General features: G+C 38.1%; 1 protein-coding gene across 1 annotated transcript in view; it reads left to right on the forward strand.

Moving 5' to 3' along the window:
- Positions 1-14,642, forward strand: part of Galnt7 (polypeptide N-acetylgalactosaminyltransferase 7) — an 89,491-nt gene that overhangs the window by 56,289 nt on the left and 18,560 nt on the right. Inside the window, exons 4-7 of the mRNA XM_017801676.2 lie at positions 7,486-7,616; positions 7,858-7,937; positions 10,177-10,359; positions 13,423-13,540. Of these exons, the coding sequence (XP_017657165.1) occupies positions 7,486-7,616; positions 7,858-7,937; positions 10,177-10,359; positions 13,423-13,540 (512 nt within the window). The remainder of the gene's footprint in view (positions 1-7,485; positions 7,617-7,857; positions 7,938-10,176; positions 10,360-13,422; positions 13,541-14,642) is intronic.

Raw genomic sequence — 14,642 nt, forward strand, 5'->3', positions numbered from 1 at the left:
ATCATATAAATGGGCTCAAAGACAAGAACCACATGGTCATCTCAATAGATGCAGAGAAGGCTTTTGACAAAATTCAAACAAGAGCAGGAAATTAAAGGAGTAACAATTGGAAAAGAAGAGCTCAAATTATCCCTTTTTGCAGATGATACGATATTATATCTGAGACGCCAAAAATTCCACCAGAAAACTCCTAGAAATGAATATGTTCAGTAAAGTGGCAGGTTTACAAAATTAACCTACAAAAGTTTATTCTATATACCAATAACAAGCAATCAGAGAAAGAGCACATAGAAACTCTCCTTCACAATAGCTGGAAAGAAAGAAAGAAAGAAAGAAAGAAAGAAAGAAAGAAAGAAAGAAAGAAAGAAAGAAAGAAAGAAAGAAAGAAGGAAGGAAGGAAGGATCATGGATTGGAAAAAATAATATTGTGAAAATGACCATCCTACCCAAAGCAATATATAGATTCAATGCAATGCCAATCAAAATCCCCATGACATACTTCACAGAATTAGAAAAACCCATCCTTAAATTCATATGGAGGCACAAAAGACCCCAGATAGCCAGTGTAACCCTGAGCACAAAGAGCAATACTGGGGGGATTACTATACCAGATCTCAAACTATACTACAGAGCTATAGTCATAAAACAGCATGATACTGGCACAAAAATAGACACATAGATCAATGGAATATCATTGAAGACCCAAACCTGAGCGTACACAATTTCAGCCACCTGATATTTGACAAAGTTGCCAAAAACACACAATGGAGGAAAGACAGCATCTTCAACAAATGGTGCTGGCAAAACTGGATCTCCACCTATAGAAGAATGAAACTAAATCCTTATCTTTCACCTTGCACAAAAGTAAACTCCAAATGGATCAAAGACCTCAATGTGAAGCCTGAAACTCTGAAACTGTTAGAAGAAAACATTGGCAATAACCTACAAGATATAGGTGTAGGAAAAGATTTTCTAAACTGGACAGGGACTGCTCAGGAAATAAGGTCAAGAAACAAATGGGACCTCATTAAACTAAAAAGCTTCTGTACATCAAAGGAGGCAGCCAGGAAAGTGAACAGAAAACCCACAGAACGGGAGAAAGTCTTCACCAGTAACACATCTGACATAGGTTTAATATCCAGAATATATAATGAACTTATAAAACAGAATCAAAACAAGAAGTAACCCAATTTAAAGATGGGCTAAGGAGCTGAACAAAGAATTCTCAAAAGAAGAAGTAAAGATGGCTATGAAACATCTTAAAAGATGCTCGACATCACTAATACTTAGGGAAATGCAAATTAAAACCACTTTTAAGATTTCATCTTACCCCAGTCAGACTGGCTAAGATCAAGAGAACAAATGATACCAAATATTGGAGAGGATGTGAAGAAAGGGGAGCACTCATCCACTGCTGGTGGAGCTGCAAACTTGTTCAACCTCTATGGAAAGCTGTGTGGAGAACTCTTAAAAAACTATAAATGAACCTATCCTTTGACCCAGTTATACCACTTCTTGGCATATACCCAAAGTACTCATCCCACTGCAGAGACACTTTTACATCCATGTTTGTTGCTGTTCTTTTCACAATAGCTAGGAGATGGAAGCAAACTAAGTGTCCCTTGGTTGATGAGTGGATAATGAAAATGTGGTTCATTTATACAATGGAGTTTTACTCAGCAGTAAAGAAAGATGAACTCATGAAATTTGCAGGTAAATGGATGGAGCTAGAAACTTATATTAAGTGAAGTAACACAGACTCAGAAAAAAAATCGACATATGTTCTCCCTCATACGTGGATCCTAGAACCAAATCCTGAGAAGTGAGTATGTATCCAGACATAACTACAGGAACCAGGATAAAGGAAAGGAACCAGAAGGTAAAGGAAAAGAACCTGAAAGAGAAGGACAGTAGGAAACAGTCATTAATAAAGGAGATATGGATAAAAATTGGGTTAGTTTAAGGGAGGGGGGAGGGAAGGGTATACAAGGAACCTATGGGATAAAGGGAAAGATGGAGGTCATAGGAGAAGAGTAGTATTAAGGGAGATGGAGGAAAATGGGGGCACCTTAATTGGGGAAATCATGATAGACTAGTTAGACAATGTGAGAGATAAATAATGCCCAGCTAGTTTTGAAAACCAGAGGGAACTGTATTACACCAACAAACTACTGACAAATTATACATACCAGATCAAGAAATATATGTCTAGGTAAGGTTTATCTGAGAACAACTGGTCTTTGCCCAAGATTTATCTACATGGCACACAGTAATTAAAAGTACCAGTCTGGTTGAACTAACCTTCTTGGATGTTTAAGAGACATACTTTGAGACGTATACTAATTTGGTCAGAGGGGCATAAAGGATAGTTTTTGCCTCTTGCCCTCCTAGGTCAACTACTTCCAGGGGACTATGAGCATCTCCCAAAATGTCCTGTAATTGTGGTGGGTCACCTGTCCTCTTGATCAAGGAGGCCGAGGAGACCCCATGAGATGCATTTGAACCAGTGTCCAGTCTACAAAGAGGAGGGTCAACACAGAGGAAACATTTCCTCCATGCTTCCAAGCAAAGCCAACCATGGTCGAGCAGGATCTTTGATTTATCTTCACATAGGCGGAACTGATAAAAGAAAGGAGCCAGGGGCTCCTCCCAAGCCCATGTGACCTCTGAGGAACACATCCTCAAACGACCTTAATAGTAAAAATAAATTGGTTTAACTGCACCAACTGTATGGCCTTAAAACACCCAAAAGGAAAGTATAACCAAAGATTAAAGGGGCCAATATAATTTTTTAAGAGTTCATATGTATAGCTAAAGGCTACTAACAAGTAACACTGCCAGATAGGAGATACCTTCTTTTGAGTTGTTGGCCAGGGTGGCCCAAGGGACTCCCAGATAGTAACCCAGCATAGAACTGGACTGGGAAAATGAACAGCAGACCCCAATCTATCTAAAGAAATATTGACAACTGATTGCTGCTAGATGAGAAACAGCTGACCTTCCTCAAACAAAGACCTCTAGATAGGCTGACTAGATTCACCAGATATACAAGTAGTGGGTATCGGCTGGGTGTGCTGACCACACAGAGGACAGTAGCAGGGATAACAGAGTATAAGGGCTCTAGTGGGGGGAGGGAGGCTATGGGAGGATGCTATCTGGGAAGTGGGTGTATAGTCGAATAAGATGGTTTGGGGTGTTCTGTCTGATATACACACACACACACAAAAAAAAAATCAACAAATTTTTAAAAATGTATTATGTTTGCGGAGGAAGCATAAATTTTTATGTCATGTTAGTAGAAGTGATAAACATTATCGTTGAAATCCACCAGATGACTTTATAGACTTACACAGGTGCCAACGATCTGAGTGCAACCAATTATGACTCGTAATAATCAGATACATACAGATTAGAGACACATGTGCCAACATCTCAGCGTTAGTAGTAAAAACAATGAGTCTTTCTATAAGAAACAGCATATTTTAAAATGAAATGGAGATCATTTTTAAAGGTTAAAACCTCATTCAATTTTATGTCTTGTTAGGGCTCATACTGAGTTTAATACTGTATAATTGTATTAATTCAGCAGGGAACCTAAAATTTTTATTTAAAGGGTAAAAAGTCATTCAATTTTATATCTTTCAGGGTTTATACTGAGTTCAATATTGTTTAACTATTAATTCAACTGTGAACCTAAAAATTTACAGCCACTTTTGAAAGAGATGTGTCCTTGCTCTGGAGTGTGTTACTGAATATGTTAAAGCTGTAATGTAATGCTTCTTCTAATGTGGTTATTAAATTTTTAAAAAATTAAAAAAAATAGCAATTCTTCAAAGAATAAAAATTTGCTCCTTAGCAATTAGTAGATGTGAAAAATATTACCATTGAAATCTACCTGATGACTTTATATCCATGTTCACATGCTAAGGACCTCAGAAAGTAACTGAATGTGACTAGTAATAATCAGATATATAGAGATTAGAAACGCATGTGCAAACATGTTAGTGTCAATTGCATTAAAAATGAATTTTTATGTATGAAACTGTATACTTTAATAATGAAATGGAGGTATTTTTAAAATGTTAAAACCTCATTTAATTTTATGTCTTATAGGGTTTATACTGAGTTCAATATTGTATAACTGTATTAATTCAACTGTAAACCTAACAGCCAATTTTGAAAGAGATGCAACTTAGCTCTGGAAACTGTTATTGAATATGTCGATGCTGTTGTAATCAAATGCTTCTTCTAATTATGTGGTAATTAAACATAATTTTAAAAAATCTAAATCTACAGAACAACTTTCAGAAATCTCTGTACTGATTCTAAAAACTCTGTTAGGAATATTTTTTAAATTAACATATTCCAAAAAGAGTAAAGATACTCATCCTAAAATAATTGTTTAAAGAAAGAAGAAGAGAGTTTCCAGGTGTTTGTGCATTTGGCTTTGGCTTATGTGGTAATTAAACATAATTTTAAAAAATCTAAATCTACAGAACAACTTTCAGAAATCTCTGTACTGATTCTAAAAACTCTGTTAGGAATATTTTTTAAATTAACATATTCCAAAAAGAGTAAAGATACTCATCCTAAAATAATTGTTTAAAGAAAGAAGAAGAGAGTTTCCAGGTGTTTGTGCATTTGGCTTTGGCCTTTTGGTCAGAGCTTCTGATGTCAGATCTCCACTGCTCAGTGTCTATAGCAGATCTATAGCAGATCTATTTTCCTCAGGACTTAGAGATTTTAGATCCCCCAGAACGGAAGTGCAGAAGCTCTTTAATTAATGTTCCTAATTCAAAAACAGCTTTAAAGTCTGTTGGTACTAACTGTAGGAAAATTGTACAGTGTTTGGTTAATCCAGCTCGAGTAAATGTTAAGTTTATACTTTCTCCAATATATTCAGAAAGTAAACTTTGAAGTTAAAAATTTTCTTTTAGAGAAAAAATACTAACATAAAACCTCTTAAAGGATCTAACTACTCATAATAACCCTCAGGCTTCTAGAAATTACAGTGTTCTCTCTTAACACGGTTAGAGCCCTTTGATAGAGCAGGCGCCTCTCCATACATGGCCAGCCTGAAGCTAAAGAGGCTTCAAGTAAAACATAGCCCCACACCCTTAGTGGTTTGCAAACAAAGGGTTAGTCTCAGTATACTAGATTTCCTGCAGGTCAGCCCTGTCTCTGCTCTGGCTTCTCTCCTGCAGGACCTGTAATTACAGAGGAGCCTCAGCTGTGTACTGCCTACACAGACAGTGACAAGGAGCAGACAGTATGATACCTGTGGCCTCTTAGTGCTTCCACTCACAAGTAGCCCATGATCTCTCCACCCAAGGCTCAGCCACAGTCCATCAAAACCCAACCTGACATCAGTGGGTCGCAGGAAGGCAGTATTCCCCTAGGAAGTGGCAGTAGATATTTTGAGTCCTCAATATAGTCTACCACAGTATGAATTCCAAAGAAGCCATTTCCTGTGGGGGTGGCCATCATAACCGAGAGTCTAAAGTTGAAGAACAGGTCACTGACTCAACTTCTGTCCATTAAGATGTATTTAAGGTGTGTTTGTTACATATCCCACCAAAAAGAGCCCTAATGGAATTCAGAAAGGCTTTAGACAATAATAACTTAGGACTATACCAAACTTTGAAAAAAAAGAGGAGAGAGACTTTTGTTAAAAGGAAACAATTTTGAAGGGAAAAATTACACAGCTTGGGGTTTTCGGGGGCGGGGCAGAAAGATTTAATTAAGCCTAGGAATTTTATTTGTAGCACTTAGTAAAAATTGGTGCCAAAATAGGGGTAGAGGAGAAATACCTCCATGTGAGTGAGTTTCTTGGTAATAATAAGCTCCCTAAACTGGGTTTGGTTGTGCTTGCTTATAATCCTAACACTCACGGGGTGGAGGCAGGAGGATCAGGATTCAGGCCAGCCTGGACCAGCCTCAGCTACATAGTTTGAGGCTAGACTTGGGTATATGACATTTGGTCTCAAAACAAACAAAAAAACTTAAAAGCCGCCTAAAATCAGTAAACTTAAGTATATGATCTGGTGTGCCCATTTAACTATCAACTCAGCTCATCTCTAGATGCAACAGTTTTTTTGGGTGGCTTTTGGACAAATGGACGAAATTTTTAAACAATTTTAGGACAATTTTTGTGTCCTCATGAAGCATTTGGGGGGGGGCTGGAGAGATGGCTCAGTGGTTAAGAGTACTGGCTGCTCTTGCAGAGGACCCAGGTTCAAATTCCAGCACCCACATAGCAGCTAACAACAGTCCCTAACTCCAGTTCCAGGGGACCCAACAGCCTGTTCTGTCCTCTTTGGGCACTGTACAACATGGGTGCACTTATACACATGCAGGTAATACACTCATACACATAAAATAGAATTTTTTTTTAAAAAAAAGAAGCATCTTGTCAGAATCCAGGAGTTTATTCTGACAGTCGTGAGCCAATTTCATGGGCTCACAGCGATAAACAAAAGCTGTTATTTTACAATGGGAAGCCAAGGTGCAAACTTTGCCAAATGTCCCTGGTTTTGATAACATAGAATTTCCTCTACTAAATTACAAACATATATGTGTATTTAATTGTAATAATTATAATCTATTTAATTATACACATTTATAATGCTAAGATGCAGTGAAAATGAATCTTTTGATTACTATTGGCCAACTTGGAGAGAAGCATATTCATCACAGCAAGACTACAATTTCAGTACCTATTACGGTTGGATAAGGATACAAAATGTTAAACAGCCTATACCCTATGCAGGCTCCAGGAAAGTTGCATGATGTTAGAAGACTATCTGTCTTCAGATCCTGAACCACTGCTTCTGTCAACTGGAAAAAAAAAAGAAGCCTGAAAATTTTAAAATTTGACTTAAAAAGTTTTAGTATATTATGGGTTGAGAAATGGATCATCAGTTAAGAGCATTTACCCCTTGCAGAGGACCCTGGTTTGGTTCCAAGCACCTACACGGCAGCTAACAACGCCCTTAAACTCTAGTTCCAGGAAATCCAGTGCCCTCTTCTGATCTCCACAGGCATTGCATGCACATGGTGCTCTTATAGATACATGTAGGCAAAGCACTCATATACATAAAAGAAAAATAAATTTTAAAAATGTTTTTACTATATCTTAATCTCCAACCAGCAATTGACATAATGATAATTTTTTTAGTGTTCATGGGGATGCTTGGTGATTTTTATGCTAACCATTTCTCTGCTGATATTAAGTTTAAATTTAAACTTGAGTAATATGTATTACCTTCCATCTTTTGAGGGGTAAGGCAGGGGTTGAACACAGGGCTTGAAGAATGCTACATACAGGCTTTACCCATGAGCTATACCTCCAGCCCTTACTTTCCGTTAGTCTGACGCATGTAAAATTAGTGACTTTTGCATCCTATCCTTGTTAAGAGAAAAGAAATGGAATTGTTTATATGCAAAAGTATAATTTACTGTTGATCGAATTTTTTAAATTCTCAGAACATTTAAAAGAAAAACTGGATGACTACATAAAGCTGTGGAATGGCCTGGTGAAGGTATTTCGAAACGAGAGAAGAGAAGGCTTAATTCAAGCCCGAAGCATTGGTGCTCAGAAGGCTAAACTTGGACAGGTAGGAAGCGTTTCCTAACTACAGTGTCAGCATTTTCCATTTGGTAACTGAAAGCTCATAGACATTTTTAATTGCCCTTCAGTATTTTTAATTGAAATGAGAATGTTGGCTTGAACAGATAATTTGTATGTCAAAATTGACTAAAACGCTAATTTTTATTAGCATCTAATTTTAAGTTGTGTGTTATATATGATGTACCGTATGTGAGGAGTATTCTTTCACCCTGCCTCTTTTTTTTAAGGTTTTGATATACCTTGATGCCCACTGTGAGGTGGCAGTTAACTGGTATGCGCCACTTGTAGCTCCCATATCTAAGGACAGGTAACATTACCTTGCTTTTTTTTTTCTTTCCTAGTTGAAAAGTAAACCTTGTCCTAGAAGGGCAAATGCTATTCTCCTTCCTTGATTCCAGTTCCATTTAATGCACCAGATGTTTTAAGTGTTTTCCTTGAGCTACTCGTTTCCTGGGTGGAGCTAGACTGATGTTTTGGGCTGATTCAAATGTAGCCAACCTGGTATTTGGGAGAAACTAGGTGTCCCTCTGGAGAGTCATCTTGGGATTCTGTTGAAACTTCCTCTAACTCCAGAGACTTTCTCTAAAAATAATATTAATTGTTCCCTCTAAACTGAATAAAAGTTCTAAAGACTTGAAGAAACATGCTTCGAAATTATACCTGCTGGGTTTTTTATGACCTTTAAAATTATTACTTTAGATTGTAAGGACCAGCTGTTAACTTTGGTCAAGTCTTTGGGCTCCTATAGAAACTTAAAAGTTTAGAAATGGGCAGCTTTTCTATGGAAATGCAGTGATCACCATTAAATTTCCAGAAATACCTGAAACACCAGAAGGCAGCCTCAATCCCTCAGTGCCAAAAGCCTTTGTTGCTTCCTGTCCAGAATTCTGACTATTTCAGAAGCCAGGCAAATGCGACATATCCTTCTGGTGTATGGCATGAGTCAGAAGAAGAACTTTGGAAGACTTTCTCATCAGAAGATTTAAGTTGAAGGCCTGCATTAAACACTGTGCACATGCTCTCTAGCTTAATCCCCACAGTAACCCAGAAAGGTAGAGATAATTAGTTCCATTTTGCAAAAAAAAAAAAAAAGCAATACTGGGGCTTGGAAAAATTAAGTCACTTGCCGCAAATCTCATGATAAACTCAAACATATCTCTGGACTTCTTTACATTTCAGCATTTACTTAAAAACGTGGAAAAACACGAAGAGTGAGGAAAGATAACTAGCCAGGTATCAGGTAACTGTCTCCAGGGGAGAGCTGGAAGTCTTTCGGGAATCCAGGAAGTGGCTTTCCAAAGGTTCTAGTAGTAGCCCATATATCCCTCAGTGGCCCTCCTGTGAATTCACATTCTGGAGAAAATGGAGCTTTCTTCTAGAATCCACATCCTCATATCAAGGTTCTCAGTCCCATAGATTTGCCCTTGACCTGCAATCTCATTTTATGAAATAAATTTTAAGTCCTTTCTGATAAGATGAGGGTTCCAGATCAGTACGATGTCAACTCTCTGTCCAGTTAGTTATTTAGTACTAATAGTTTAACAAAGTCCAAATGAAGGGAATGTTTTTTTCTTTTTTTCCAAATTCTAGACCATTCCTTAAATTCCTCAACAGATTTCCAAGTACCTTCCTTGGGTTTTTTTTTTTTTTTAACGGCAATAATAAAATACAGAATCTGAGGCTTTTAGTTTTTGGTTGGTGGGGTATTGTTTTGTTTTGTTTGTAATAAAAAGAGGGAAGAGAGAAAATTAAATGAAAACAAAAATATATGCTTACAATGAGTACTTCCAAAGAGACAAAAAGCAACAAGGAGTTGGAAGGAGCTAAGACAGGGCTGTCAGCGGGTGTACGGACACAAAACGTCGTCTTTAATGGAAGACAGGGAAGCAACAAGCAGAAAAACCTTGTATGACACAGAATTACTGTGAGATAGCTGCCGGTAATACCGTAGTAAGAGAGAGAAAGCACATTCAGCTCAGTGGTGTGGGCTCTGCCCAAGGCTTTCCTAGTAAGACTAGAAGAAAGTCCCTTCCATTCTGCCTTTATGCTAACACGGACCTTGGTTTTTACCAGACCTTATTGGTACATTTACTCTGTGTCCCCCTTGATTAGATAATCAAGTTTTCTAAAACAGGAAGTACAAAAGGAGACAATGTAGTTAGGCATGCTAAACTAGTCAGTTTTTGGGTTCTTAAATGCATTTTCATTTTCTGTAAATGTTTCAGAACTACATGTACTGTGCCTCTAATAGATTACATAGATGGGAATGATTATTCCATTGAACCACAGCAAGGTGGGGATGAAGATGGTTTGGCCAGAGGGGCCTGGGACTGGAGTATGCTATGGAAACGTATTCCTCTAAGCCACAAGGAAAAGGCCAAAAGAAAACATAGAACTGAGCCTTATCGGTAAAGATATTACTTTATTATTTTTTTATGTTGAATGTTTATCTAAGTCCTTTTTTTTTCCTTCCCCATGAACTCCTATAAATATATGGGTGTATACATACGTTTCCATTTGATCTTGCTGCCATCAACACAACACAGAACCATTTGCACTGTGCCGCTTATAGATGTCATAAATGGCAACACATATGAAATTGTACCCCAAGGGGGTGGTGATGAAGATGGGTATGCTCGAGGAGCATGGGATTGGAGTATGCTCTGGAAACGTGTGCCTCTGACCTCTCGAGAGAAGAGACTGAGAAAGACAAAAACTGAACCGTATCGGTAATCACTAAATCACTTACCTGTTTTCTTTTCTGCAGTCGCTGCTAACCTATTAACCTCTTGCCAAGCTAAGAACTTGTTAAATTCACTTAAGTGTAGATGCTGTCTCAGATTCTGAGCGAGCTTTGTTCCTTACATTGTTTCAGAGCTTTGAATTCACATTTGCTCCTTTACAATTCTTTTACCTTAAATTCAAGCTCTACTAAGAAAATTATACTCTTTCATTGGGGAAAAAATGTAGAAGACATTATTAATTCCAGCTATGAGTAGGAAAAAAGGAAAGAACTCTTTCCTATCCTGTCCTAGTAGAATAGATAACAGATTGTGTTCTTTGATGACAGTGTCACTCTATAAATTCTGAATACATAAATTGCTGGTAATTCAAGACTGATTTGTACCTTGACGTCTTGAGTGCAGTGTTAACAATGAAAAACACTAGCAAGAGATTTTTGGGTTTTTCTCCCTTTTGTTTTACATGCTAAAGCTCAGATACTAATTTTGTATCAGTTACATGTGTTGGATGAGAATACGTGACTTTAGAAAACGTTGCCTAGACTCCTTTGTCGCTTCCTTCTCAGAAGAGTGCTTGATTAGAAGAAAACTCTATGCCCAAATCGGCTTTTGTCCCTTCTTGTGCTTCTTCAAATAGAACAATTTATTTTACTCTCTTCTTTTGATCTTATAATTGGAATATTTTACAGTCTTTCAAAAAAGCGATTCCCAAATGAAGCATTTCTGTAAAATTGTAGCCAAGTCCATAACGCATCTGGTTTTTTAAATTTTAAAAATTTATTTATTATCTATTTCTATGCCCATGATTCTGCTCTCTGTCTCTACCCTGTTGTGTTGCTGGCAATGTTACAACTCATTTGGGGAAGTGCTTCGGTGTTGTGGATGTGCTGGTGGGATTTGGGCATGTTGTGATAATCAGGACACTGAATGGCAAACATGAAGAAATTACAGACCTTCAAGCTTTATATCTTCCAAACTTCATTCAAAAACGTCATATTCTAGATAATACAGGAATCTGTTGCTGACTTGTTTAGGCTAACAAATCACCTGGGAGAAAAAAAGAATTCACAAAGTCTACTGGTTCCATAGGCCAGTAGAGGCTTTTTTTTAAAGGAAACTTTAAAGGTTTCCCTCTAATTAATTCACTAGCTTGCATGTTGAGCTGCATCTTCAAGTGTGCACTGAGATGAATGGGAATGTATTTAAAGATCAGAAAGGCACAGTTCTAAGAAATAATTTTAAATGACAGTTAAGTAAATATGACCTGAAAGTACAACCAAAATGTGTTAGTTCAGTAATTTAGGTAGTGTGTTTTAAGAAGAAAAGGCACAAGAGAACAACTCCTTGATAGGATTTCCTTCAGTACTGAAAATATTACTAGACTCATCATCCACTCATAAATGTTTATTGAGTGCTTACTGTGTGCCAGCCTTTATTATACTGGAGGATTACCTTTTTTAAAATTTTTTATTGAATTTTTGTGCATTTCATACAATATGCCTTAATCAAATTTAAACCCTCTCCCCTATCTGCACCTCATAACCTCCCTCTGGATTTCATACATTCTGTCATATATGCCAGGCGTGGTGGCGCATGTCTTTAATCCCAACACTTGGGAGACAGAAGCAGGAGGATCTCTGTGAGTTCGAGGCCAGCCTGGTCTTCATAGTAAGTTCCAGGCCAGCTGGGGCTACAGGGAGACTCTATCTCAAAAAGACCAAAAACAGGGTCTGGAGAGATGGCTCAGCGGTTAAGAGTGCTGACTGCTCTTGCAGAGGACTGGGTTCGATTCCCAGCACCCACATGGCGGCTATGAACCGTCCTTGACTCCAGTTCCTGGGGAGTCCGAAGCCTTCTTCTGACCTCTGTGGCATTGCAGGACATGGGTGCACTCGCATATATATAGGCAATACACTCATATACATAAAAAATAAAAATAATAAATAAAATATTTTTTAAAAGACCAAAAACAAAAAACATTCTGTCATATATGTTAAGGCCTAATGAATCAAGTTTATGAGTCCATCTACTGGAACCTGGTCAACCTATCTAGCATCACTCCCTTAAAGAAGACCAACTCTCCATCACCCAGCAGTGGTCAGCTGCCCATAGTTGGGCAGGGTTGGGAGGGTGACCTTTTAGAGATACAAGCTCTCATGGAATTTATAACAGTGACTGATACACAAATTAAACAGGCACACACACACATTTTTTCAAGGTCTCAGTGACAGATTGAACATTAGGTGTGAGTGATAAATAAGGAATTCTAATAGTATTACGCTCTCTAAAACTTAAGAATCACGATGCATTATTAATAATTGTTGGTGGCAGTAAAGGAATGCACAGAATGCAGTGAATCATTCTGCTATCCTTTCTTCCAATACTGGGAGTCACTTGACTCTAAAAAGCTACCATTTTTTTTCTCACCTAAAAAGTGAGACTTAAGACCTGTTCATGAAGGACCAACCACAAGGCACACTTTCGCATACTCACCTCTTGACCTAGGGAATGATGACGTCCAATTCTCCTATGTCAAGCCCATGTTACATTTCAAACGCTGAATGAACCAGGGCTGTTCTATGGTGATTTACACTGTAATTCACCAAAACCTTGAACTATAAAATTTTTTTTAAATGACAGACTACTTCCATGGTGTATAGTTTTGATCAGTTCAGAATGACTCATGAATCATTGAAGGAGTAGTAAGCAGGCCATGTCTTTTTGGTTCAATGTCTTAGGAGAGAAAGAGAATTTTTTATTTTATGTAAAAGGCATGATTAATTTTCAAATCAACAAAGAAACCAGGGCGCCATCTAATGGCAAAATGACAAAGTAACTCTATAATGAAGTTTGATATCAGTTGGAATTTTTAACAAACCCATTCAGAAATTACGAGCACATTGTTTTGAGAAGGATTCACAGTTTCTTAATGTTTGGCCATCAGTTTTGTCTCTTCTGTCCACTCACGCTGCATTCCCAGAGGCTTGCTATCTGTTAGTGAAGGGATGTTGGCATTTGCTTTTAATAGTCACTGCGGTGTTTCTTTTTTAGGTCTCCAGCTATGGCTGGTGGGTTGTTTGCCATTGAAAGAGAGTTCTTTTTTGAATTGGGTCTCTATGATCCTGGTCTCCAGATTTGGGGTGGTGAAAACTTTGAAATCTCATACAAGGTAACATTTCATTTAAACAAATGCTGTTTTCTAAGTAATTGCTAACTTTCATGACTTTCAGATAAAACTAGTTTCTTAAGAAAAATCTATATAATTCATTTCTCCAAATTATTGGGAATGTCTTAATAATGTATAGTTCTTATGGTAAATAAAGCAAAGTGATTACTTATTTATAGAGCTCAGCTCAAAATTATGGTCAGCAAGTTTCAGAAATGGAAATTTACTCACCCCTGCCCCCGCAGTTTCTGTACAGTGGAGCCTTGGATTATAGTAGTCCTTTGGCAAGTCTGCATATTGACCATCTGCTAGAATAGTCATCCTCTACCACTCTGGGACATGGTGATAGACAACAGAGCAGAGCCCCACAGTGACTGGCATCCTCTAGTCAGCCTCCTCTCTATTGCTGAGGTGTCCTTGAGCAACATCCTATGTGCTCCATCCCCACCCAAGTCCTACTCCATTTTCAGAAGGCATGGGCAAAAGAGGGAGATAGGGAAAGATTAGAATTTAACAGACATTTAATATATCTTGTCTTAAATATCCTGTACTTAGTGCTGTGAGGGATACACTAGGAGCAACTAGTCCTTGCTGTCAAAGAACTTATCACTGATAAGAGATAAGAAATATATTTGTAATATAGTAGGAAAGCAAAATGAGGGACAGAAGAGACAGCTCATTAGTTAAGATCACTTATGGCTGTTGCAGAGGACCTGGGTTCAGTTCCTAGCACCCTCATGATAACTCAAAAACATCAGTAACTCCGGTTCCAGGGGTTCTGATGCCCTCTCTTCTGGCCTTCGTGGGCACTGTACACCCACAAGGTGCACTTACATACATGCAGGAAAACAAAACAAAAATAAATTTAAAAGAAAAGAAGGAAAATGACATTCAGTTGGTGTGATTAAGAAAATATCACTGTGTGTGGTGGCACACGCCTTTAATCCTAGCACTCGGGGAGGCAGAGAATCCCAGCACTTGGGGAGGCAGAGGCAGGCGGATCTCTGTGAGTTGAAGACCAGCCTGGTCTACATGGCAAGTTCCAAGCCAGCTGGGGCTGCAGGGAGACCCTGTCTCAAAAAGACCAAGGAGGGAGGGAGGGAGG

This window comes from Nannospalax galili, unplaced genomic scaffold (genome assembly GCF_000622305.1).
Source record: "Nannospalax galili isolate Female #2095 unplaced genomic scaffold, S.galili_v1.0 scaffold461, whole genome shotgun sequence".
In the NCBI taxonomy this organism is placed as follows: Eukaryota; Metazoa; Chordata; class Mammalia; order Rodentia; family Spalacidae; genus Nannospalax; species Nannospalax galili.